Below are 26,345 nucleotides of genomic sequence, written 5' to 3' on the forward strand. Positions count from 1 at the left end.
TGTATTTTCATGACGCTGGTCAACGCTGCCCTTTAGAGTTTGAAATGACCCGACCTTCTGAAGCTAATGTCTCTCGTATGCTATACTTTATGTTTCTTCTCCTTAAAGCCATTACATCCATGTGGATTTATAGACCAAGACCCCATCACCGAGTTCCACACAACACATTTCTCGCCTTTCCTATTTTCATGTCCGCTTCTCCTTTTTTATGATAGTACAACTAGGCCCAGGGGCACGTCATGACGTTAATTATTTCTGCAATGGTCAGTGCAGGGAGGGCTCAGGAGGCTCGTATTGCCATGGTGGAGTGTGCAGTTCATTACTGGGGCTGCCGACGGTGCTCCCTGAAGACCCAAACAGTTTCCTCCAAGTCTCACAGCTACGATGGCAACAATGCTACATGGGTCTATCAGTCAGCCCCAGATTTCCCCTGATCATTTCAAGTTTATTAGCGCTCTATTCCCCACAAGATTTGCACGGAAAATGGGATTGAGGCCCTTTGGGACACAAAGGCAATTACCGGCATGAACCACTTGGGAGACAGGACGACTTTCTGACGCATCTTCTGGCCTGGGTGGCCGTCTTCTATCTTCACCCAATCTTCACTTGGCACACTCGCAATTTTTTTCCGCTGTGAAATCTAGTTATCTGCATGAGTTCAGGCCCTCTACAGAGACAATATCCTCAAAGTGAGTATTTTCAAGGGAAATGCTTTTCTGATGTATCCTGTCTCTGCGTCTGTTTTTTTCTGGTCTTCATTTACCACTGTAGTGACTGTTCCCTAAATTGTTTTTATAAATAGCTGTGGTAACAATTACTTGGATCGAGTGGGAATGGTCTATAGTTTCGATGTCTGATAAACCATCCAACGCTCTCTGCCTCAGATTAAACACCATGGTTCTTTTTTAGAATATACATTTCTCCACTGCAATGAATATTCTTTGAGAGAATTGTCTTTGAAAGTAAGGCAGTATTGTGTACCCAATATCTTCAATCTCCAAGCTGGTAAAGGATAAAAGATTGAAGGCAAGATTCAAATGTCTCAACTTTCCCAAATCTCAGAGTTAATTGATGTCCACATACCCAAACTCAATTCCATGAGAATGTTGACATCTGGCTAAAATACTCTTTTTAACACATGCCTGATCCACATTTTTTAACATTTAAAAAACATCTATTGAACAGATCATTGACCTCAGTAAACTGTCACAATAATATCTCTATTTTTTTCAGCGAACAATCTTAAGGTGTTGCATCCAGCTGGAAATTCTCACTTGCTTCTTTGACATGTTTGAGGAAGTTTATTGAGTATGCCATTGTTGCTAAAAAGCATCTGGTGGCAAAAAAGAATTGTGGGGCCTCCTACGAGGCCATTTTTTCCTCGAATGTCCCGCAGGTCAAGGTTTTTTAAAAAAAACCTTCGGGGGTGCACAATATTTACATTGACGAAAAAACCTATGAAGGTTTTAAAAGCTGAAAAACCTTTAATTCTGAGTGTGGCATGGGATATCGTTCAAGATCAAACAAAGCTGACCAACCCTGATGGCATTGTTTTTGTACCCCCAAGGAAGAGTAGAAGGGTCATCAATGCCCTGCGGGGTTGTCTCCTACAGTCGGCTGCATGTGAGGAAGGACCAAGGCTGATGACCACAGGGGGCCTTCTGCCCGAATAGCCGCTGCAAACGATTGATCGTGTTAATGACAGCGTTCTGTGAAACTGTCAGCGCCATGTGCTAGAAGACGAATGTGGACTTTTCTAATTCTATAGAGCAGAGGTTCAACAATTAGGTCCATAGTTTAATTTTGCAGATTGCCGCTGAAGGTTTGATTATGTTTGCTCTGATATTACTGAAGAGTCCTTGGTTGTGGTTCATATTTGATTTTTTGGACTTCAAGACTAAATTAAGATAGTTTGAGTAGAAGCGAGTGGTTTGTTTTTCTGTAATTATGAGTAATATCAATGAATGATATATTTTCTAGGAAATTTTGTACATCTGAGGTTGCCACTTCAATATTTTTCACAGTCGCTGTGGGGTTTCGAAAGTCAAATTGAAAAGTAATTATAAACCTAGTAAGTACATTTGCCAGTAGTTTTCTGATAAAATCTATACATGAATTATATTCCATATAGACATCATAGTAGTAGACAAGTTCTAGACAGAATCAGTATCGCACCAACTACATGTATAGTTGCCTGAAGATGCTATAGTGACTGCATAAGAGAATATACATGAGAAGATCTAAAAGGTTTTCCTTCATATCCTCTGAAGACTTCTGCAGGCTTACAGAAAAGATACCACATCTCTAGAGAATCGCACAGCAAATCCTCAAAGTCTTCTGAGCCATTTATAATAATAAAAAACGCTTTTGGAATAAATCCTAGTTCCATGGATCGAATCCCATGTGGGTATGATACCCAACTATAGAGGCACCCCGCGACTAATGCTTGGTGTCCTGCTGGATTTGATAATGGGTGACTTGACCCCCTGGTAGTGGTTGCCCCTTGGGACCGAGACAAAATGGACTAATGACGCTTTGTGTAATTTGTTCCATTTTTGGTATGGTGGAAAGAGAAATTTTCCATTGCTTGAAACATTCCAGCAGTTTATTTTTAGTTATTTGTGAATTTTTAGGATATTTGTTTCAAACATGAAACTCCAGAGGGTGGCAGAAATGAGACTCAGCTGTCCGAGCCTCTGGGGAGATACCCAGCTGATGATGCTGGGAAGTCCAATCTAATAAGGCGCAATCACTACATCCCGATGTCAGACATTTGAATGCAACCTTTGTTGCATAGATAACACACAGTTTATTTAGTTCACAGTTGGGTGGAAGATACATGGGGATAACTATTTTCTAAAACTCGTCAAAGTAACTTCTGTCACAGATGACAATAGACAGTACTCCTCTTTATCATTTCGGAGCATTTCTGACAATTGACACTCAACCCCATGCCAGGATGGAAACAATTTTACAAAACCCTTTAAACGTTGCATAGTAGCGACTCAGCGCATTAACAAAAACAGACAAACATGTAAAACGCATCATTAGAGACCTATCCATGTTTTGCGGAAGTGATGAGAATTGAGGGAAGAATAGCAACTGGGTCGGGTGGCGCTGCTCCACAATGCGATGCAAAATTCAAGCACTATTGACTCCTCAATTGGAATTGTGGTTGAATTTGTTAGAATATGCACCACAGGTGGTCAAGATTTCCTCTCCATATGCTCACAAAATGGAGGGAGTTTGGCGTATTATGGTCTAAATGAAGTGCGCTATAGACCCTAAAAGTGTTCATTGTGTCGCCGCATCCCTGTGGGTGAGATTAGAATGGGTGGTGTTCGATGGAAACTTAAAAGATTTGAACATATTTCAGCATTAATTATGTTAATTAGAATGTGTAAGATGAGGAGCTGTCTCTCTGTCTCCCAACTTATCTTTCGATGAGACTTGGAGAGCATGTCCAGACTGTGGGTAAAGGGGCGGAGGACAATGTAGGAGCTGCACATCCTAGACAGACCTAAACTGGATCAGAGTCTCTTACCTTAATCTCTTAGCTTTGTCCAACCTCCCATACAGAGTGATTTTAGGCTTGATGATGTCACATTTAAGAAAACACTCAGATCAGTATTTTCCAATCCAACCTCCAATCTTAATTCACATTACAGTGCAGCTTTAAAAAACTGCAAGCCAAAGGAACTTGCTCGGGGCAACACTTCAACTGCCTGCTCTTGATGAAAGCCAAGGGTCCATGGGAATGAATCCATGGGGTACTGCCTTGGGGGGAAAGTCCCGGGAGCTGGATGGAGGGGATTGGCCGAGCTCATAGAGGTCTGGAGGATACCTGAGGCTATAGTCCGGCCCTTACTGTTCCAAAACATCCTGCAAAGCACTAATACGCTCTGCTGCATCTACTGATGGAAGACCGTCCAGTTGCCTAACAAATTTAGCCCTCCCCAAACACATTTTTGCCAAATCAATGATAATGGGCTGAAAAGTTGCCTAATTACCCCTGGCCAATTAAGGCAGACATATGCTGGCTAACTATAAATCATAGAACTTTGATTTCAATATCTTTCTTTTCCAAAATTGTTTCTGGCGGCTGGGCTACACCGCGAAGAATCATACTCCATGCCAAGTACACCTATCCATCATTGAAACAAAACCAATTCATGATTCACTTTTATAAAACGGCTACAAACGAGTGCAGCAAACTCCTCTAGTCTCCACAGCAACATCGCAAATGTTAACGCCACCTCCCAGCCTCTTTTCAGACACTGACAGATGATCACGTTAAAGCCAGCAAGAGGTTAATCCAGACCCACCAGGTCCTGACTAATTCCCATCCAACTTGGTCATGTCACAGTGCAATAGGATTTTCAAAATACATGGGCAGGTAGGGGGCGAGTTGGAAAACCCAGTGGCCTCAGAGCAGCTCCGTGGACCCGCTGTGCACAAGCAAGAAATGGTTTAGAGTCCAATTCACCATAAGTATCTGCAGGCACCATATTATGAACTATACACAAAATTCTGGCCAACTTAGGGTGCAATCAATCGAATCTTGTTTCAACTTGAGATTTTTTACTAATGAGTAGGTATTTGAACAAAAATGTACAGAAATCTTGACCAATATGAATTGAAATGAGCTTAACATATTTTACACGATTTTCCCAACTGACTTGACAATAGCATGAAGGAGAACATCTGCAATGACTGTATGCCAGAATGCATTCTTCCTAGGATGGAACTAACTTTCCAGCATGAGGCTTTGCTGAAGCTGATGTGTACTAGAGTACAATCAGTAGGGAAGGAGACTAGGGGTCTATGGATGTGCTTAGAGATAGAATACAGCCACACTCTACCCCAGGAAACTGGGGGTCTATGGATGCAGCCACACTTTACCCCAGAAATATACAAAGATTAGCCAATACTTTAAACCAGGAAATGCCAGCATACCTTTTTTTCATGCTTTCTGCGATAATCGCGGAAATTAATGGCCATACAAAAGAAAATCTAATTTGAATTAATGTTAAAGGCTACAAAAATGTTGCATTTAAAGTATGCCAACATTACAATTTGATGGCCAATGCAATGGATTATATATCGAGAATAGTTTTTACTTATTATATATTTCATGAATAAAATCTTACATTTTCTGAAATTTATTGGTGCATGTACATACACTAGTCAGGCTGTTCTGTACAAAACTGGAAGTGAAAGCAACTATGAGTGAATATTCATTCATTGTTTTTTTCATTGGCCAAAATGTCCTCTGGAAAAGTGCTTTTTTTAGACAAACATTTCAGTGAAAACTATTGCAAGGATGTCAAAACATTGCGGTATTATTTGTTCTCTATGGACATTAGAACAATTTTATTATCTAATTGCTCCAATTTTCAAAGACAGTCAAGGGGTATTTACCATGATGAAAAAATTGCAATTTAATGTTATCTGATATAATTTGCTGAGAAGTTGACCTATTGATGCTGGTGTATTACGGTTGGGCTGAATGCTGGACTGGTTGTGACTTTCTCCTCAGAAGACAAATTTTGGACAAATGGAAATTATAATCTGACACCCCAGAATCTCCTTCCATGCAACACAGCAATGATAAGGATGATTTGTTAGGCCTATGTCTTTCTATTACAATTATTACATCTGTGGTCATTGTGCTCAGCTAAGCCTACTGATTGAGGAAGAGAGAAGAACATATTCAAAGCCCACTATGCACTTTTGTTGAATAATTAAATGGTGGGTTAAATACCTTTTAATATTCGAATGGGGGGGGGGGGGGATTAAGAACCTGTGATGAATAGATACAAATGTTTGTAATGATGATGTTACGTTGTATTCCGTTATGCGTTGCCATGATAACCGACTGAAACTCACTACTCAGTCCGGGGTCCTATCAAAGAAGACAAACGCTGAACGATTCGGAAAGAGGATTGATAGTAGGATGATGTGAATAGTACTCACTCTTTAGAGACCTCGGCTTTGCTTGTTTCCTCCTCGACATTCCCAGATAATACGTTAAATTTCAAACTGCAGCTTATGAATCCGCGTGGTATCCTCCAGCGCGAGCTAGCGGCAGCCACATGGGGCCAAGACTACGTCACTCTCCGACGCTCATCACATGGCCGCGGCGATATAGTCCCCTGCTAGGCAACCTCCGCGCTGAAACCGCGCTTTCATTGTCCTGCCCGGGCCGTCTTCTTCGGCGATATTTTACGGAGTTCTGGGTATGGACTTCGGTGGCTAAATCATGCACTGGTCATACCTTGGGTGGTGATTACTGTCGTTAATTCGCGTTAGAATGGCTAGCTTCCCGGGCAGTCCACAGAGATCATGCGGCGATCTTCCATTTGTTAACAGTCAACCTCGCGCACATTCGTCCTCATTGTGATAGTCGTTTCTCACTCTGTTGTGAAATGATAGATGTCAGCAGTGTCTCGATGACATCTCAAATAGTAGTCATTGCTAGTACAATCTATCAGCAATTGCTATTGCCATGTCAGATGCAGGGTGCTGCAGAAGATACTAGGGAATCCAGTGACCATATAATGTGACAGTGACTTGAAATGGGAAAAGCCGGTGAGGCTGTAAGGGCAGTGATATTCATGTCCTTGAAGGTAGAGAATGCTCATGGCCGAGTTTACAGCTTAACAGTTGGCTCCCAGTTCCCAGTTCCCTGTTCGATATTCGTACCCATTTTGAAAGTTGTTATTTTGCCGGCCAATACAAATACGGTTATACAATTTCAGGAAATGAAAATAACATTAACGACCACAATTGGATAAATTACATTTCGGAATTAGGTGCCCCTTGGCCATGAACAAATATTTTTATTTGTCAGTGCTGAATGGAAATATAAGCCTTGGCCGAGACACGCGCATTAAACATTCGTAAAAATATAGTGTTTGAAGATAAGCATTAGAATGCATTAAAAACGGATTTGAATTTGACAAGGGACTGGTTTCGAATACGGCTTTAAATTAAATTGCCGCACCGAAGACTTTGTGGATTATCGCCAAGGACCCTAAATCGAAACGGACATAGCTAATACTTGGACGTCATTATGTCACTCGTGACGAATGCCAATTGTATTACCACGTTCCCTCGTTTCCCGTCTTATTATTGTCGCGTGGTCCGCCTTGGATATCATGACCAACACCAAGGAGACGTCGCTGGTGTAACAAACAACGAATTCGGAATTCCTGAGTAGTGACCGACTCCTCTTTCAGTAGGGACAACAATTTCAGGATAAGGACAGTAAGACACAAGACAAGTTTCGCCCACATACAGATTTCCGTTTCCAGCATCCTTGTGACTTCAAATATATGAAAAACGTCGCTGTCAGGTGCATGGGACTTCTCCCAGAAAGCGAATAGGGCGGTCGTTATAGTCACATACGAGGAGACCGTTTACGGACTATTTTGGATAACCCGGCTAAACGAATGGACTAATAGACCGTTTCCCATGGCGCAAAACCTGTTACCCCGCGGAGCGAAATTCAGTCGTGATTCAACTCCATCTAGGATGTCAATCCAAGAAGAGAGCTCAGACAACGAGAATGAAAGTCCGAGATTTTCCGTTTCTCGGCGCCAAAATCGTCATTGGAAAACCCCAAGCACGATGAAGGACCGAAAATCGGAGGCGTCGCAGAAGTTAGAGAACACGTACCAGCTTGGACCGGAATCGGGCGACAAGTTAAAGGTCGGGTTTGCTAAGACAATCATGCATGGGATCATGGAGGCTGCCCTGAAAGATTTGGAGTACGACAACAAGATTTGCGCACGCATGAGCACGCGGATTGCTGACGAAATCAAGGGACGTTTGAAGCACTCTCTGAAGAGGTATAAGATCGTCTGCTATGTGACGATTGCGCAATCGGACAGTCAGGGACTTGAGATGACGTCTCGCGCTGTTTGGGATCCGAGATGGGACAGCTTTTCGACGGCGAGATATCAAAATTCTTCTCTTGTTGCTGTTTCGACAATTTATGCACTTTATTTTGAATAGACATCAGATTTTGCCAGAAGGAAAAGGGAAGCATGGGTTGCAATTTGAACAGTCATCAAACTGCGAAGACGTCATGGCTCCGGCCAGGATTGATTGTTTAGAGACGGTCCATGTTTCAAACAATTATGGGATTCGATGCAGCAGCTCCATGGATTCCAGTTACTTAAATAGGGGATTTCGCACCTTTTCTCCGGCGTTGAAATTACACATTCTCATTTCTTGTCATAAGTCCGGCGCAGATAAATTATCCAGATTTGCCGCGCCCTGATGAATATGTGTGAATGTTTACCTAGATCCCAAACCTAATATGTCTCTCCAAATCACAGCCGGTGTAAAAGTAAAAAGTGTCCCCCCTGGAAAAAGTGTCCGGCCCTATTGTATTCTGCAATATGGTTCTATAGAGACCCTGACCGTCAATAGCTCAGAGATTGAAGCGCATAATATAATCCTTTGTTCCCGGACATTTTATCCTAGGACATTTTAAACTTCTACACCGGCACAGTGAGCATCGTTAGAATGGATTCCAAGAGAATCGACTCGAACTTTAGAACAAATACGCCATGTCGCTGACATCATTGGCGCCAAAAACTATTTCTTTTGACCCTGTTGACCTCGATTCTGAAAACTTTTTCAAAAAGGCCATTCAAACGTAAAGTCAACTGTCAGCATTATCTTTTATGTCACTGAGGTATATGAATACGATATATTGAGAAAGATCTGTACAAATATCGAAATATAAGATTACTTGGAACAACATGTATTTCGTCCAATCTGCCACCTGCGCGAACTTGTCACAATTGCGGCGCGTTTTCAATATGGCGACGGCGTGAATGGTATTAGAGGGATGTCATCTAGTCATGCATCACCTGGCTCGTTGACAACAGGCAAATAAAATCCCCACTTGCACATGAAAGCCTTGACGGTATAGCACTTAGAGTGTTTGACTGTGGTTCGGCTGGTCACGAGTTCGAATCCCGGTGAATCTGCCACATTTTTTTCTCTTTTTCTCTTTTTTCTTTATTATCGTGTTATCTATTCATTCATGTTCATGTTATTATTTTCATTATGATCATTGTCATTATTATGTCTTGAAGAAAACCACCGAAACAAACCTTTTCAAACTGCAGCACGCACTGATTCCGTGCGTTCGAGAACTTCCTAGGATGGTACGGGTTCGACTCCCGGTGAATCTGCCACATTTTTTTCTCTTTTTTCCTTTTGTTATCGTGTTATCTATTCATTCATGTTCATGTTATTATTTTCATTATGATCATTGTCATTATTATGTCTTGATGAAAAAACCACCGAAACAAACCTTTTCAAACTGCAGCACGCACTGATTCCGTGCGTTCGAGTACTTCCTAGGATGATTCGTATCAGCAGCAAGATTTCTCGAGGCTACATTTGGGTGGAAAAGTATTTCTGTCAGACCGTGACTTTTCCAATCAGAAATAGTTAAAGTGCATACTGAGATTCAGGCTTTTTATACTCTTTTATACTTTTATAGGTTGGTTGTTCTGTTCTGGGGGGGGGGGGGGGGGGGGGCACTGCTGATGCGTGTACTTTATTTTAGGGGAAGGTTGGATGTCGTCTCGAACTGAACCCAAAACTTTTGATCCAACCATTACAATTCTCCTACACATCCTTAGCTGGACGACCTATGCGTAAAATATTAAAGGGAAGTTATCCCCAATTTTATTAATTTGTGGGTTAAAGGGAATTATACGTGAATCATACAAATGACCCTGTTGACCTCGCTTCTAAAAACTTTTTTGAGAAAGACATTCAAACATTAAAATCAACTACGAACATTATCTATAATATCACCGAGCTATATAAATGCGATATATCAAGAAATATCGGTCGCATTATCGAATTATACGGTTAGCTTAGAACTATTTGTACCCAATTACCCTTCCGCCAGCGTAACCTCGTCACAATCATGGCGCTTCTTCAATATGCCGACGACTTGACCAACGAAAATCCCGGTCTACCATAAAGCCTTGATGGCCTCGGCGGTTAGACGGTTGCACTGTGGAATGGTTGGTCACGAGTTCGAACCCCGGCTAATCTATTTTTTCGAGCTTTTTTGAAAAATGTTCTCGTTATTATTCATTCATGTACGTTTATCAGGCGCAGATCCAAGCGGGTGCACCAGACGCACGGTTCCTAATTGATGTAAACGTTTTTAATATACCACTCATGAAATTTTGGAACACACCTGTCCAGGAATTTTGATCAGAAATGCAGAGCACGCTCCCTCTTCTTCCAGTTCCTAGATTCGCTGTCCCTCTTACACCATCATCTTATACCAATATGAATATTATCACGAAGAAAATCCCTTCACCCGAACTTTTGAGAAGCAGGTACCTGGAGCGCGGAGACCTCACACATAGGGAAATCTCACATAGGGAACTCACGATCAGGGAAGTCATTTCAGTGCATCAAGGCGGCTGTGTACACTTACACCTGGATTGCGAAATGAAAGCAGGTTAAACACAAGGTGTTAATTCTTCAGTCTTGAGTTTGGCGGAGAAAACTAATCTTACATAAGTCCCAGAACAATATCATATGTCTTTATGGCAATATTTATTACTTGTACCCAGTACAGTGACGTTCTATCCAATATTCTTTGAGGCTGTTGGAGAGACTTCTTGTCTAAACAGTGCCATTTTGCCCCCTCTAAGACATACATTGGTAACTAATCATCCTCATCATCATCATTACCGGCGTCGTAACCCTATTGGAATTTTGCCGGAGGTATGGAGTCCACTATAGGCTTTTAGTCTCATCCGACAGACCCTCGACTATTTCAAGATGAGAGTATGTAAATGATACGCAAACGGTAAACCAATGAAAGGCCAGTATCTATTGAACCTTACAAGTAATTTGGGGGCCTTGAAACTCCTTATATTTATCAATGAAACCTTATTCCCGCCTAAGGTTTTGACCGGGCCGTCCAAAACTCCCCATTTTTTGGCGGGCCCTTCCCTTTAATATACGTGTTGTGAAGAGCCATGAATTTTAGTTCCTTGAAAGCTAATGAATTGACTGCGAAATGAACGCAGTTGAACACAATGTGAATAATTCAGTCTCGGTTTCGCCGTTACACGTTAGTTACATAGGGCCATAGGATTGGGATAGGCGTTCACGTTGCATGGCGTTTCGGGGGATTTGCGAAAAATGCCTATTAGTGCCGAGTGTTGCCCGAGCTTCAGGATCAAACTCATCCCAGCACTAGTGCCCAGTGCCGAAATTATGAAATCAGCGCCTCTAGTGTCAAGATTGCTTCACGATGTGCTCCGCCACACCCACTTACCACGTGGCGATGTTTACAGCGGAAGTGACATCACGACCACCTTGCAACCTCGTTTATCAGATTACATTTTGTACCCATATGTAGGGTAAGATGCACACATAGTTTACCTGGTAACGAAGATGCAAATGTTTGCGGTGCTGTCGAATCTCTGTTTCGATGTCGTATTTAATCACTGTTTCTAAGCTACACGATTCATGTCTGCTCAAATTCGTTGTTTAAAGTTAATAATAATACACTATAGAATCATGGGAGGAAGTTGTCAGTATTTGATCTTGTTGATCTGTTGTGTTTTTGTTGGTCGAACTTTGAGCTCGAACAGTCCCAAGTCTCGAGCGTTGAACCCAAGAAAATGCCTTGTTTGGGGGCCTGGTTTGGATCCAGAAACTGTGCTCCCAGCAAGGTATTTCTTTATCCAGCTCGTGGATTTCGATGGACAGAAGTGAGTTTAGTATCAGTTATAGTACCCATCTCCACATACCTCATGTAAAGATTTAATTCTTTTGTAGAAGTCTGATCCTGCTGAGCCTTTCATCTCCCTGACCGACCATAACCATTGCTTGCCTTGTCCTTTCCCGTTCGCTGGCCTTGGGCTAGTTTGGGTCCGACACATGATGTCCTTGGAGAGGTCAAATTAAATAATACAACAAAGTGAGGAGTGTCCTAAACGAAGAGATGTCCTGTGCTGCTGACATATGTGTCCGCTTAGGCAGGTTTCAGTGGCCTATTTGGAAGGGAATTGCTTGGTCTCAGTACTAGAAGATAAAAGCAAAAGGTCATTTTGTAATTTCAAGCCTGATAGTTAATAATGTTTTTCCACTCCAGTTTCACCGATTCCATTGGTGAGAAAGAAATATCTGTGGATATTGTCCGGGCAAGAACTGGTGAAAGGGCACGCATTTGGACGCAAGTGTTAGATCGCCATGATGGGTCGTACATTGTGCGATACAAGTTGTATGAAACTTATGAAGACCTCAAGATCAATGTGTACTACATCTCACAACACCTGGCCCATTCACCTTACAAATTAAGAGGTAATTATTTATTTCATAAAAAAACTATTTCGATTAGTAGGCCCTAGTTCTTCCATGAAGTTATTTCATTGCTGTCATGATGCAAAGCTGTAATTTCAACGACAATGACAGCAATTTTAATTTTACCACCTTAAATTCATAGGTATTAGTAATATTTTGCTATAATTGTTGAGGTTGATGTTACCGATATATGATTTATACTTCAGGCCCTGTTTACAGTGAAGATTGCTACTGTCCAGAATCTGATCGCACCAAATGGATGAGAGCCATGAAATGTCCAAAAAGATATGACCAGATCAAAAGAGACCTGTCTTTATTTTCAAAGATTGACATGAAAGCTGTTGAAAAGGAGGCCATTGCAAGATACAACCAAAGGGGTTCTCACAGTTTATGTCATTATTCAATCATTGATAATAAGGTATGTCTTGGTCGACTAGGGGAGGAGTGGGAGTGTAGAGTCCTGACTGAGAAGTTGTGGGTTCAAATCCCATCAGAGGCACTTTAGTTATTCCCATAAGAGTTCAAAAGTTATGTGAGTGCTTAGAAGTCTCTGGGCTGACAAAGCGCTATGAGCAAAGTCCTGTCCATGAGATGGTAGAGAAACAGCTTACTCTGGCTCATTTGATCTAAATTCAGATGATCAGCTATCCAGCTCGCTGCCTTTAATAGGTTTGAGCTTGCAAATACACAACTGGTAAAAAGATGTTGAAACGTTAATTTGCTCAATCACTTTGTTTTCATTTCCTTTCAGATTTATAGGAAAACACATGGTGAGCATGTTGGATTCAAGATGTTTATGGATAATATACTTTTATCTTTGGCTAGGAAGGTAAGGCAGTATTGATTTCTATTTCGCTTCTCTTTTTAACAGTATCCAGATTTGAATAAGGATTTGAGATTCCAAGATTCAAACAATATGTTAGATGTATTCTTCTGCATCTCTAGGTTTTTTCGAAATTCAAGAAAACAAAACGTTCCCGACAATTGAGTGGTTAACAGTATGCTTGTTGGAATACTAGTCACTGCAGGCTTAGGAATTTGTGAGAGATAACTTTGTATTTCTGTTACAACTTTGGTATATCTTGTTTTATAATGTTTGTCAAATCATTTCAGGTGAAACTACCCGACATGGAGTTCATAGTGAACTTAGGAGACTGGCCTCTTGTAACAAAGAAGCGAGCTGACCCACCAATTCCTATTTTCTCATGGTGTGGATCAGACGACACAAATGACATCGTCATGCCTACTTATGACATCACTGAAGCCACCTTGGAGACAATGGGAAGGTAGGGGAGTTTATACTTCTGGGCTAAATTTTGAACCACGGAATGTATCATTAGAATGTTCCTCCTGAACTGCCAGAGATATCTGTGACGTTATAACAGAGTGGTCACAAGCCATCGTAAAGTATACATATTTTTCAGGGTGATGCTAGATATGTTATCAGTGCAGGCAAATACAGGGCCAAAGTGGGACAACAAAACTGCACAAGGATTCTTTAGAGGACGTGATAGCCGCCAGGAACGACTAGACCTGGTAAAATTATCACGGAAACATCCAGGCATCCTCGATGCCAAGCTGACCAACATGTTTTTCTTCAAGCATAATAAGGAGGAGGTTGGAGAGCTTGTCAAGCATATATCGTTCTTTGATTTCTTTAAGGTTAGTTTCATCCTCGGCGTTAAAATCAATCAAGGTCATTCTCAATTACCTCAGTATGTCCGGTGATCATTTCAAATGGAAAATCCATTAGCCGTGTTCTGGCTATAATTGGCTTTCAGCTGAAACAGAAGTGGTGTGCAATATTGCCTTGGAATCAACACCAAAGGCATTTATGTGAACAAAACATTTTGTCATTGATCATTGGCTCAATCATGATCATGACTTCACCTTTTGACACTTGTAGTCCAGCAGCAGAAGCTGTTGAGGTCATTGGTTCAGTGAGTGTAACGAAGCTCAATATTGACTTTTAATGTCACTAATATCCTTTGCTTCCTTCAATGCCTCCTTCTTTCTTGTTTCAGTACAAATACCAGATCAGCCTTGATGGCACCGTCGCAGCGTATCGATTACCATACCTGCTGGCAGGTGACGCTGTTGTCTTCAAACAGGACTCGCCGTATTATGAATACTTTTACAAGGATCTCATTCCACACGAACATTACATTCCAATCAAAAGAGATATCAGTGATGTTCTGGACAAGATACAGTGGGCTAAAGATAATGATGAGGAGGTAATCACGTTTGAAAAACCTCGTTACTCGAGTTTGACAAACCCAAACCCTGGGACCTCAGAGTCACCCTAAGCTCTCCCGAACCCCACTTGAACAATATTAAAGAACTGATCAAACTGACTGCCCTTACTACTCAATCACTGATGAACAAATCAATGTTTAATGGAGTCCCGGGCCGCAGAGATGCTATGATTGTTATATTACAATAATTTCCAATATGAAGTCTTGACTAAAGTTGCCCAGACCAGACGTTGCAAGCTGCTCAATTTCTAGAAGTATTTTTATTTTGCAGGCCCGCCAGATAGCAAAAAATGCCCAGAAATATGTCCAGGATCACCTTTTAGCTGATGAAATTTTTTGCTACCACATGGTGCTATTTGAGGTGAGAAGTAAAGTCAATATTCTCTAATTTGGCTTGAAAAGGAGAATCTTTCCAAAAAAGCCATTCAACACAAAAAGACAACTGATATGTGTTTTCACAGCCCCTTTGGGTATAGCTGTTTCACTCTCTGAAAACTTGCCATTATTCGTAAAGCCATTTGTAAAATTATCATCAAAACTTAAATTTGGTTTGAAAAATGCTGTAAACCATGTTGTTTCATAGATTTTGTTTTAATTCTTTTTCAGGAATACTCAAAGCTTTTAGTGTCGAAGCCTCATATCTATAAAGAAATGGAGCGTGTTGACCAACCAACATCTCGTAATCCCTGCCGCTGTCATCACCCTGATAGTAATGATGTGGTAAGTCCAAAGAGAAAACACCCTGCCTGTTAAGTAGTCTTAGGTCAGGCCCTAAAAGATCAAAGAGATTGCATTGGCCTGTTTTAAAGATCTCGGTCAGAAACTCTTGTAGCACACAACAAGTAGTCAACAAGGTACTGCTTGACGCCATTACTTTGGGGACTTGGGTACAAAGGCGATGATGGCGTCCTTGTCTATGACCTACTGGCTTTGTTTATAAGAGGTATTCTCTTTATTTTCATCCTGAAGATATAACTGTTCTGATGTGATTTTGTTGTCAAAACTATATACATGTATGACATTGTGACGAAGACCGAGACTGAAGAGTGATTGGCCCATTAGAATCGATTGTTCATGTCTCTATATTTATTAGCAGATAGTTGTCATATCTGATTTTTTTTTTCTGTTTTTTTCAGAGACGAGATGAACTTTGACATGCTTGCTCTTCTTGCCACAGACCTTTCATAGACCTGTTATGTACTGAAGCAAATAAGAGAGACTGTTTATATTGGGAAAGAGTTAGAGTCCCAAGAGTGCTGTGGTCTTGGAGCCTGATACGTCAAGATGCACTTGCAGATGCTGCCTCTTATCAGGGATCAAAGTCACATCAATGCAGGTTCACTGCACTGGGTAAAAACACTGTTGAATCTTCCACCCAGCAAACTCTACAGTTGCCCCAATTGACAGACTGGAAGGAGGCCAGGATCTTTAGCTGTTATTGTGGACATTTTAGGTTGTATTCTGTGATAATTTAACATGTTTGGAAGAAGAAAGAGTGCAGCTTGAAAGCTTGTTATTTGAATACTCGGCCTTGCCACTTGTTACATGTACCTTATTTGGTGTGATGGAGACTGATTGCAGCTAAGGACTGATTGTGTCTTCGGGATGTCATTTACCTACCATAGCTGCAGCACATAGTTTATAATCAATATATTGGTGTGGGTCACTGATGTTATCGAGCTCGGTCTTGCCACTGCTTATCAATGTTTTACCATATCACTGATGTACAAATAAGTTCTCTTATTTTGGCAGATTACTTTGCCTTTTCATAAGTTTCCTGCAGATTTAGGGTGTTACTAATTTGGAAAAGGTTCAGGCTTTCTGCCGTATGTAGTTCTTTTGTGTATATCTTTTTGTATTTGCGAAAATAGTTTTGATACGTTTTCATTCCCTTCCATTTACATTGCTTCCTCTGGGGTCGGTTTAGCAATGAATTTTTAAGAACCTACAGAATATGCATTGTTTCATTTTATACATTATGAGTTGTTGGCTCGCACGCATGTTATGTTTATTTTAGTTATAATCTACTGCTAACAAGCAACTCAGTATATTTCGCTCACTTTCCCTTTCTACTTATCTAAATGTATTCTTTCCACAATACTTTATCATGTACAATGTATCAATGTATCATTGATGTATCACTGCTTTTACAAGTCAATAAAACGGAACACATATTTTCAGGTGAATTCATAAAGAACATGTTGTTTATTGTTACATTCTCTTTTCTATAGGACACATGCCGTCCAAAGCTAGACCACTTTGTCTACAATACACATGTACATGTACTTGCTACAATACTAGTTGCACCGTGCTATCTGAGTGTCACACCTTGTTCTGCTTCAACAGTCAAACGGATCGAATTCTGCAAGTCATGTGACATATGGTATGGCAGCGCTCGATCGCATGACTGGTATATCTGCCGATAACAGCGACTGTGTCCATATTGGCTGTGATCGAACTCATTCACAAGAGTCACAGATTTCACATTGTCGTCTGCTACATTTCTAACGCTATCAAAGAACAGCTGCTCATCAAAATCGTCCTGACGATTTTCCCAGAACGTCACATCATGACGATGTTTGATTGGATACAGACTCAATGGCACAGCCTTTTGTAGAGACCGGTCATACTCATAATCCTGCACTTCAGGTAGAGAGCAATCCTTCCAAGTTGTTTTATCAATGGAATTACATTTCAGTCCAACCTTTTTAGTGATGACAGCTTCGATTTGGCCCGCATTCATACATGTATGCTGATCCCCATTGTCATCTGTTTGAAAAATGCTCAAGTTTGCCTCAGCATTTGAAGCTAAGATCCGTTGATCCTCCGACCATAACAAACGCAGCTCACCAACACCACACATTTCCTTTGTTAGTTTATCCAAATCGAACACCAAGTATGAATACGAGGAGCTATCCTTGCTACTGTCGACAACAATCGTCGGCGTGAAAAGTCCAATATGTCCAACAGGACTGAATTTAGACTTCTCATCCATGATCTTGACATCCTTGGATGAACATGGCTCGTATGCCTTCAAGTCGGTCAGATCAGCATTATAATCAACACCAATCACAATCCTCGCCTCACACTGACATGACTGGAAAACAAACCCTTCAGAGCAGACGATATGGTCAAACTCTGCTTCATTATGGCGTACAATTCTTACTCCATTTTTTACGAAATCAGGAACACACTTCAGAACATTGGCAGAAAATTCAACAAAACTTGTTTCATTTTCATTCTTTTTAACAATCATCAATTCACGCCGAGCAGGGTACCTGTTTTCAAAGACTGGGCAACGTTCGAACACAACCCCAGTGAAAACACTTGCTTGGCCATCACAGATCTCAGACCCCTGTGAATACACTGACATGAAGTACTCAAGTAGAGATGACTGTATCAATTTGACCTGACTGGGTTGTACGTCACGGACACCTAAAGCCTTTAATTGTTTTGAAATACAATCTGGAAAGTCTAATTTTCCACAATCGGTCCATTTCACCACCTTCGGACAGTTCTCGTCCTCTGATAATTTGTCTTCAGATACATGTCTCTTTAATCCTGTGTCACCAGGATTACAATCTTTGGAGTCTTTTACACAACAGGAAGCCACACTATTAGTTCTGTCTGTATCTTGACAAGGTTTTCCGTCACTATCAGTTACATCTGAAAAGTTTTCCTCATAAACTACATAGTATTTGTTGATGTCACTGCATAGGTGAGGGCTGTCTGTATCAAGCAAATTTGGCACTTCGAGAGGTAGACACATTTTAACCGAAGTAAAGACGTCACAAGCCTTTCTAAGGACGGTCTCCAGAGTTGCCGCAGTGGGGTGCTTCTTGTCCAAGCATAACACACTCCTGAAAAGTAATGAAGCTGGATCAGTGACCTAGGAATGCGGAGATCAGTGGGAGAGTGGTTAGAGCACTGAGCTCATAATCATGGGTCATTATAGTAACTGATAAATATGGTGTCGAACACTTTATTAGAGAATGATGGGTTTGATAACCACTTTACCGAACATTCTGTCAAAACAAAAGATTGAGGTCTGCAAGAGATCTAAATGTTTTTGAATCCTACCTGTGTGACAGTCCTGCCAACATATCAAGTTTCCGGGCTACAAAGAGTTGACAGCGATACTTTCTTTTCCCGAGCGAAGCTACTGTACTTCTAATCTGGCTTCTTTGGTTGGGCAACGATTTGACGAAGACATGCGTGAGAGCATCATTAGTGTTAAACCACTGATCACGGCTTCTGTAAGAAGGAAGTTCGATATTTTAAAGACAACCTTCGTAAATGTATTTGTATGGGCAATCAAATCTTTCTATAGTGAAATGAGTCACAGTTGATGACCAACGACAAATGATAGAACGATGCCGTTTGCACATGTATGTACAAGTTTTGAACCAAGATCAGCCCAAGCCATTATCTTCTATTGATATAAACGCCATAATGACATGCACAACAAATGAATTGAGAAGTAAGAAAGAACTCTAACCTGAAGCCTGTAGAAGCATACTGTGGGTAGTCCTCCACCCGAAATGGTTTCACCTCCTTCAGGATCAGGCCTCCATATGTTGCCATGGAAACAATTTGCCAGGTATTCGGCCATTCCCTGCGTGGCTGGTCAGATGGCGTCCCTCCTTGACCTCTGCACAAGGACACACAAACTTGACCATCTTCTTTGAGAACCCGAGTAGCACTAGAAGTCAACAAAAACATGTCCTAAGATCGACCTAACCACATTTTATTGAAAAATCTATTAACATTTCTACATGTGTACATGTGTTTTCTGGGAAGGCTTGATAATTCTTCCTATCTTCAGCATTACCTCTGCACTTGGAGCTCGACACTGGACTAGCAATCAAGAGGCCCTTGGTTTGATCCCGACTGTTGGTGTGAGACTGTAGGCAGGTCGTTGTCTAACTCACCTCTCACCCCCTTGGATGATATTGCAACTAAAAACATGCGTCTTACCTCATGAAGAAATCCTTCAGCAGAGCCCTATTCTTCTTGATGTTTGATTTGCCTCCAATGTGGGGGAAGTTAAAAATGATACAAGAGAAGAGCTGATCTGGTTGTAGGATCTGCTTCTCATGGAGTCTGGTTGCATCGACACCCAGCAGCACAGTGGCACCTGAAACAAACAAGTTCATAATGACATCAGTATCTATCTCATTTTTCACATCAAGTATCCTACTCAGATTAGAACTTCTCTTTCTACAAATTTTAAAAGAGGATCGATCTTCAAATGCGTTTACCCCCACAAAGATGCAATATCAGACCAAGTTATTCCGATATAGCAGACCATCTGTAGGGCAGCTCAGGCCACTTGGTGTGAATCATGATCCGAGTTCAAACTGAATGGCAGGTGTGTTGATGATCATTTACCTAGATCTTTCAGCAGCTCAATGTTTTTCTCCGCTCCCTTGTGTTTGGTAATGGCCTCTTCATCATCATAACAAGTGGCAATGATTCTGGTTGGGTCGTCTGCTTGGAGGGCGTAGGCAAATGCGAATGAGAAGTCTCCTTCTCCAGTCAGAAGAACTCGTCCACAAGGTGGAGGATCCATTTCAAATGGAATCTAAAATATTGGAAAATAAGGTTTCTTAAGCTTGGTTTTTAAGGTGAAATAAGCTTTGCATCCCTTGTGTTTTCTCCTCTCTCTCGATAGCTACAGACGGCTATTTTGATTTTATCCGAGTTGACTCAGTCTGTGTTAGCGTAAGTGAACTCTTCTCCTCGGACCTGCACATCCTCACATCATACAGGGAGAGCTGAGACATTGTCTCTGCTTAGATATGCGATAACTCATTTTTGGCTGGTTGTGACTTTGTCTCTAGACAACTTTTTATGGAACACCCTGTCCCTGTGTAAAAAAATGTGGTGTAAAACTGCACGTGGAACAGAAATACAGCCGGTCTGTGCGTGTTGACAACTAACCAACATCAAATTAGTTATTCAGAATCTTGTGAAAGTAATTACTGAAACATACCAAATCATGATATGGACTTTATTTCAGAGAAATTGATGATTTCATGTCAATGCAGTGCTGCCATCGACGTGAGGTTGTGAACTAAAACCTCGTCATCTGAATCTTATTTGTATGTAAAAGCACTACAAAATGTATGGGGGCGAAATTGGGGAACCAGGGCCATCATTTCCGTTCTAGGCGGAACATGTGCTAATTTTACCAACGATTTCCCCAATTTTCTCGATTTGTGCAACATTCTACATCAATACAACAGTGTGGAAAGATAGCACCTAAGTGGAGAATTCAATAAAACCAAACATGGGCAAAACCCGTTCTAAAAAACACAAGAAAAGGGGTCCCAATCCCACCGGCATTCCCAGCCAAAAGGAAGCTGAAGAAGCTGAAGAAGAAGAGGTAGCTGGAGAAAATGAGCCCATTCCGGTAGCAGCGTTGGCTGAAAAGGTGGGCATTGGTCACTGACCTAGCGGTCAAGAAGTGAACAGACCTTTAGTTAATGTGTTTCCTGCTGAATGTCAGTTTTGTCCTGGTTGTGACGTTGTCTCTGGTGGTGGTGGGACCAAGCTCATCGTTTTCAAAATCTTTCGTTTCATTCCAAATGTTATTCATCTTGATCATGTTTCTAGCTTCAGAGTGCAGCAGCAGAAGACAGAGAGTGTGCCTTGGTGACCATAGCGGCAGTTGTAGGCCAGCCAGGTGTCATAAAGGCCCTTCTCAAAGACCATCTGCGAATCATTGGACCACTTGTACTTGATGCATGTCGTAATGTGAGACATGTGGCTGTGGGGGCCTTAAGGTAAATGGATGATAGATGACAGAAAGGATAAGACTAGAAATGTTGACTTTATTGCATTGCTGATTCAGATGGATCAAAAGATTAAACCCAGATTTAACCCTTCATTTTGGTTGTGATAGTGTCTACATGGTCATGGTGATATAGTCGGTGAACTTTCTCGCATCCATTTTCAGGAATATGACAGTGGAGGGAGGACATGAAGTCAGTGACAGGATGATGGAATTGGACATCATGACTCCCCTGGTTGCTCTTCTCAAACAGTATGGCACACAATGGAAACCTCAGTCGGCCAAAAATGACCAAGAAGCTGAAATATTCCTGCATGCGGTACACCTGTTGTGGAATCTATGGTAGGTTCAGATTGCAGAGAAAAAAGATGAGTCAAAAGTTGTCTTAAATGACTTCTATTGTTGACCGGGACTACCGAAACCTTTTCTAAAGGTGAACCTCTTTCTCTTTGTTTTGGATGATAAGATATCTTTACTGGGTCTTTGGCCTTTGTTTCAGTGAGAGCAGTGAGGTGGCTGTCAACACATTCAACCGAGAAGATATTTTACAGATACTGTTGCCATGCCTACAGTCAGATGTTTATGGTTATGATCTAGCAGTAGCTGTAGGTGAGTGTCAAATTGATTTGTCCTAATACTACAGGATGTCCCACAATAATTTAGGTGAAATGTACTTCTTGGTAGAGGAGAACATAATAGTTTCTGCAAGGTTTGAACGTCATATCTTCTCTTACTAGGCCATGACTCTACGGCTCTGTGTAAAAAACAGTCATAACTTTCATGACAGATATGGGATTGGGAAAGACTCCTAAATATAATGTTGTTTATTTTCCAGCACAGTGCTTGCATACAGTTACTGATAGCAACACTGAGGCTTCTTCTGCTTTGAACAGTCATGAATCAGTCACAACATTTATCAAGCTGATTCAAGGAACGGAAGAAACTGACTCGGGTCAACACGTCCTGCTAAAAACTCTGGCAATTGGTAAGTTGAAAGGAGATTCAGACCTGAATGAAGAATTACAGCGACAAGCTTCTCATCAATGGGGTATGGGCTTGACTCTCAGAAGGATCATTGCATGAACTGAATGGATCTAGCCTTCTTTCAGGAGTCCTGTTCAACATCAGTAATGGCAACCTCGGCCTGATGAATGGTAACACACTGACCACTGTAATGGATGTACTGGTGCAGACGATTGAATTTGATACGGAGAAAACTTTGAATGAACTCGGTGTTTATATGCAAGAGATCAAGGTAGGATTATAGGATGCATTCTAGCGAGCAAATAATAGGTGGGCAGCTAACCTGGAGATAATTGCATGATGACCCAATGAACATCAAATGCAAGAGCCTTAAAGTATGTGTCCTCATCTGCTCTGCAGTGCCTAAAGGGTTTCATTTCACGTTCTAATCCACGGCTCAACAGTACAGAAACAGAACTTTGTAATATCCCAGACATGTTTTAATGATTGTAATGTTAGTCCTCAACAGCAGTGCTTCCAGGGCTTCAGGTAGCAGATATGTGGATGTCTTTGCGAAGTATCGAGTGCCGTATCTTACTTTATGTTCCAGACAAATGGTACTTCTGCCGCAGACGGAGACTCCAGCAATCATATCCCAGAAGTTTCAGTGAGTAACATTGGCATTGGGAATTGTGGGCTGTGTGACAAGTTAACTTATGTTGTGATGATTGTAGTGATCATAGTCATCATGATCAGGTCTGTTTGGGCCAAAGGTATCTGTTGCCACTTTGGTGCCCCAAGGGTCCTTCTCATTTGCAGCACTCGGTGATTTCTCAGTCCAAATACTTTGCTAAATTTTAGTTTTTTTGGTCCATTGTGTACTTAATGGGGGTTAGTGAACTTTATCAATGTATTCTATGATATTGTTCTTTCAGATAGGTGAATTTAACCAGAAGACACAGCACCTGTGTAACATTCTCCAGTCACAGCAGTTAGTCATAGAGATCCTCTCCAATCTGTGCTGTGCTAATGGTAAATATCATTCAATAACAGTACTGATAGTGCTAATGATAATGACCATAATCTGTTCTTTGAGGGGATGAAATTATGCGGGTTGACACTGATAAAAGCTGCTGATTTTGTGGCAGGGAACTAATTGCAATACTCACATTTGATCTTGTAGATGATGGTGGTGACGAATGGGAGGACCTTGACAGCAGTGATGATGGAATGGATGTGATAGCCTCTGAGAACCTGGAAGAAGACATGCAGACAGATATACTGGTGAGATTCAACTTCTTCTATGCTTCGTTGGTTTTTGCAGTGTGCATGTCAGGTGACATATGTCTGCTTTTCGGCTGTATGGTGAGTCTCCAGGGTAACCCAAAAAAACCAGACTTCAACCACCCAAAGCTTTAGTCTACAGTCGACCTGAACTAATGTCTCTCTCATCTCCAAATTACCATCACATGTCCTTATTTCAGTCTCCATTGTGCATCCCAAAGGAAATCCATTCATTATTTGCCTCAAATGACATCGTAAAGAAAGTGATTCAGAAGATCAACTCTCCAGATCAAGGTCTTCTAGATGCCTTGAATAAACACAGCAAGACCAAGGCTGTTGGGAAGAGACTCAAGGAATTACAAATCCGGGCAATGCTGTGTCTAAGCAACATGGTCAGTGCAATGGAAGCGGACTTCTTGGGTGGTCTGCCTCATTTGCATATGATCTGGTTAGACTTGACACAGTTGGCGAGGACGGGTGCTGCTCAAAGTGACATGGAGTTGTTAGAAGCTGTCACGAGTGCAATGCGGGCCGTGATAGTCAAGTTAGGAGAACTCAAGTCACCAGAGGTAAGAATGGTTTCCATAATCAGTTGAATGAAGCGATTATGCGTCACTGAACTGCGCCATAAAATGTGGAAAATGTCCAACCTCCTTCAAGTTCAAAATGATGTCTGATGTCAGCGATGTATATACATTGTAGCTCAAATCAATGTTTCGACATGCTGTTATTCAGAGTTTTAAAGCCTACTGTGTCATTGTTTGCCTCAAGGTACATATATGTGTACGTTTCTGAGAAATGACTGCTCATGATGAAACTCACGGATTCCACAATTGTATTTGACATTCTTCTGTTTTGTCTATTTTAGTTCAAAGATGTGACACCACATGCGCTGCAGATGATATGTGAAATGGGTGACAAATCAGGCAACCCACACGTGCGAACGAACACGATACGTATTGTGTCCACGATTGGATGTATGCTAGCTCTACAGCAACAGCCACATTCGCTGCTAAAGGTATGTAAAGATTTCATCTGGCTAACATCTGTAGCCGTCAGACTTGATGGTTTATTTTCAATATGCTTCATATTGTGCTTTATTGTTTTTCAGAATATTGGCGTATTCCTGCTTGAAATCTGTGCCAAAGATTCTGAGTTGTGGGTGATTGCTGAAGCCCTTGACTCCATCTTTGATGTGTTTTCGGAGGATCACCTCAACCCAGTCGTCATGGAGATAGGATTGGTTCAAAAGTTGAAACAGTTGTCACCGCTGCTGAAGCAAAAGGTGAGTACATGAGGAAATCAGGCACAGCTAATCTAGGAGAATACTAAAGAGGCCCTAATTGCACTTCAGTAGAAGCAGCATTAGACCATGCTTTTGATCCAGTGCAGGGGATCGATAACATAAAACTTGTCCTGAGTAGTCTTTGCTGCTTCAATTTTCAGATTCATCAACAAAAGCGATTCCTTGGGGAACATCTACCGATCGTCACGACAGCTAGGACGAATCTCATACGATTCATCAAGTATAAAAACGGCTGAGAGGATGGAGATGTTCCGAGGAGTGTTTTTATCCTGCCATAGACATTTTAATTTGAAAACGAAACGAAGCTTTGTCTTTCTGAACTGTTGAATGAACTGTGATGAATTGCTGACACTTGGTTCCTTGGTGTTATTTCTCCGGTGGCTTCCATTGTTCTGTGGGATGGAATCATGATATGAACATCTGTCCAGACTATGATGTTGTTAAAGAACTGGCATGTATTTCAGATTTTTGTTAGATGCATGTTGTTCTAGATGAAAGACCATGTTATAGTCAAAAGACTAGCATATACCATAATTTGAATTTTGTTAAAAGGCCTGTTGTTTGATGAAAATTCAAAACTGTTAAATCATCATAGCAAATTTTACAGTTATGATAATAGTAATTGTAATAACAAGGCTTCACCCAAAGCTGACATCATTACAACCTCTGTTACAACCTCCTTCTGGACCTTTTTATTTCTTCGGATTTTTGTTAATCATTCTTTCCTGTCAAAATGCTACAGTTGTTTAGTTCTGTTGAAATCTGAAATAGGACAGTGGTCTTTCACTTATATTGAAGTCATTATTGTAAATATCATTGTCATTGAAATAAAATTTGTATTCATCATACACCGACTTGTAAATGGTCTTGTTTCTAGCAAATATTTAACCTCAAGCTTTTGGCCACACTAAATGAACACCTCGGGTAGCAAGGAACTTGTATCTCTCGTGTGGAAAGGCCAAGTGGCTATCCCATGTTCATTCTTCTGTTAATCTGGTCAGCAGATTACCATCTACTCTGGCAAAGATAGTGCTTTAAAGCACTCAAATCACTAAGCATACATGTAGGACGAAGTTTGAACTGGTGTGGTGGCTATCCAGGAACTAAAATACCTTTGAATGAGACGTAAAACCAAGGTACCTTGTACTTGGCGTCTATGCTGCATGTAGGTCAAGGAAAAGACCACAAGTTTGAAATGGGAGCAGCTTGTGTGGAGTCTACCTCTGCCTGAAGTCCGAGTCACTGGGCCATTAAACCCAATTGGTACTCAACCACAGTGGCACATAAAAGGTTCCTCACACCTTTGAGGATAAATACTCCCTGGAGAATAACCTTATGTGCAGAAGAAGTTGACCCGTTTGTGGCTGTATTT

At 41.2% G+C, this 26,345-nt stretch overlaps 5 protein-coding genes across 6 annotated transcripts in view; 3 read left to right on the forward strand and 2 right to left on the reverse strand.

The window, feature by feature from the left end:
* LOC135496305 (zinc finger protein 423-like) overlaps positions 1 to 6,350 on the reverse strand; it is a 56,213-nt gene extending 49,863 nt beyond the window's left edge. The window contains exon 1 of the mRNA XM_064785561.1: positions 5,977 to 6,350. Coding sequence (XP_064641631.1) covers positions 5,977 to 6,016 — 40 coding nt within the window. The 5' untranslated portion in view covers positions 6,017 to 6,350. The remainder of the gene's footprint in view (positions 1 to 5,976) is intronic.
* A 1,186-nt stretch (positions 6,351 to 7,536) lies between these two features.
* On the forward strand, positions 7,537 to 8,019 carry LOC135495324 (dynein light chain Tctex-type 5-like). The gene has a single exon (XM_064783791.1). It carries the CDS (start codon positions 7,537 to 7,539, stop codon positions 8,017 to 8,019), a length of 483 nt encoding a protein of 160 aa, XP_064639861.1.
* A 3,239-nt stretch (positions 8,020 to 11,258) lies between these two features.
* On the forward strand, positions 11,259 to 16,815 carry LOC135495626 (protein O-glucosyltransferase 2-like). Of its 2 annotated transcripts, XM_064784436.1 has the most exons (10): positions 11,259 to 11,777; positions 12,161 to 12,369; positions 12,576 to 12,787; positions 13,121 to 13,198; positions 13,483 to 13,655; positions 13,794 to 14,031; positions 14,394 to 14,603; positions 14,896 to 14,985; positions 15,231 to 15,344; positions 15,761 to 16,815. In XM_064784436.1, the coding sequence occupies exons 1-10, from the start codon at positions 11,533 to 11,535 to the stop codon at positions 15,776 to 15,778; spliced, it is 1,587 nt and encodes a 528-aa protein (XP_064640506.1). In that variant the 5' UTR covers positions 11,259 to 11,532; the 3' UTR covers positions 15,779 to 16,815. The 2 variants fall into 2 exon arrangements, with proteins under 2 accessions (XP_064640506.1, XP_064640507.1); XM_064784437.1 differs by lacking the exon at positions 11,259 to 11,777 and having other exon boundaries at positions 12,293 to 12,369; positions 12,695 to 12,787.
* A 108-nt stretch (positions 16,816 to 16,923) lies between these two features.
* LOC135495922 (ferredoxin-fold anticodon-binding domain-containing protein 1 homolog) lies at positions 16,924 to 20,688 on the reverse strand. The gene is made up of 6 exons (XM_064784946.1): positions 20,620 to 20,688; positions 20,016 to 20,208; positions 19,602 to 19,761; positions 19,123 to 19,326; positions 18,705 to 18,878; positions 16,924 to 18,484 (listed from the first exon to the last, which is right to left on the reverse strand). The coding sequence occupies exons 2-6, from the start codon at positions 20,194 to 20,196 to the stop codon at positions 16,936 to 16,938; spliced, it is 2,268 nt and encodes a 755-aa protein (XP_064641016.1). The 5' UTR covers positions 20,197 to 20,208; positions 20,620 to 20,688; the 3' UTR covers positions 16,924 to 16,935.
* A 103-nt stretch (positions 20,689 to 20,791) lies between these two features.
* On the forward strand, positions 20,792 to 25,821 carry LOC135495735 (HEAT repeat-containing protein 3-like). Its single transcript, XM_064784614.1, has 13 exons — positions 20,792 to 21,060; positions 21,243 to 21,412; positions 21,586 to 21,762; positions 21,920 to 22,029; positions 22,256 to 22,405; positions 22,530 to 22,675; positions 22,994 to 23,050; positions 23,319 to 23,415; positions 23,567 to 23,667; positions 23,868 to 24,236; positions 24,536 to 24,685; positions 24,779 to 24,952; positions 25,114 to 25,821. The coding sequence occupies exons 1-13, from the start codon at positions 20,917 to 20,919 to the stop codon at positions 25,207 to 25,209; spliced, it is 1,941 nt and encodes a 646-aa protein (XP_064640684.1). The 5' UTR covers positions 20,792 to 20,916; the 3' UTR covers positions 25,210 to 25,821.
* Positions 25,822 to 26,345: the final 524 nt, after the last annotated feature.

Source organism: Lineus longissimus, chromosome 11, assembly GCF_910592395.1.
Source record: "Lineus longissimus chromosome 11, tnLinLong1.2, whole genome shotgun sequence".
In the NCBI taxonomy this organism is placed as follows: Eukaryota; Metazoa; Nemertea; class Pilidiophora; order Heteronemertea; family Lineidae; genus Lineus; species Lineus longissimus.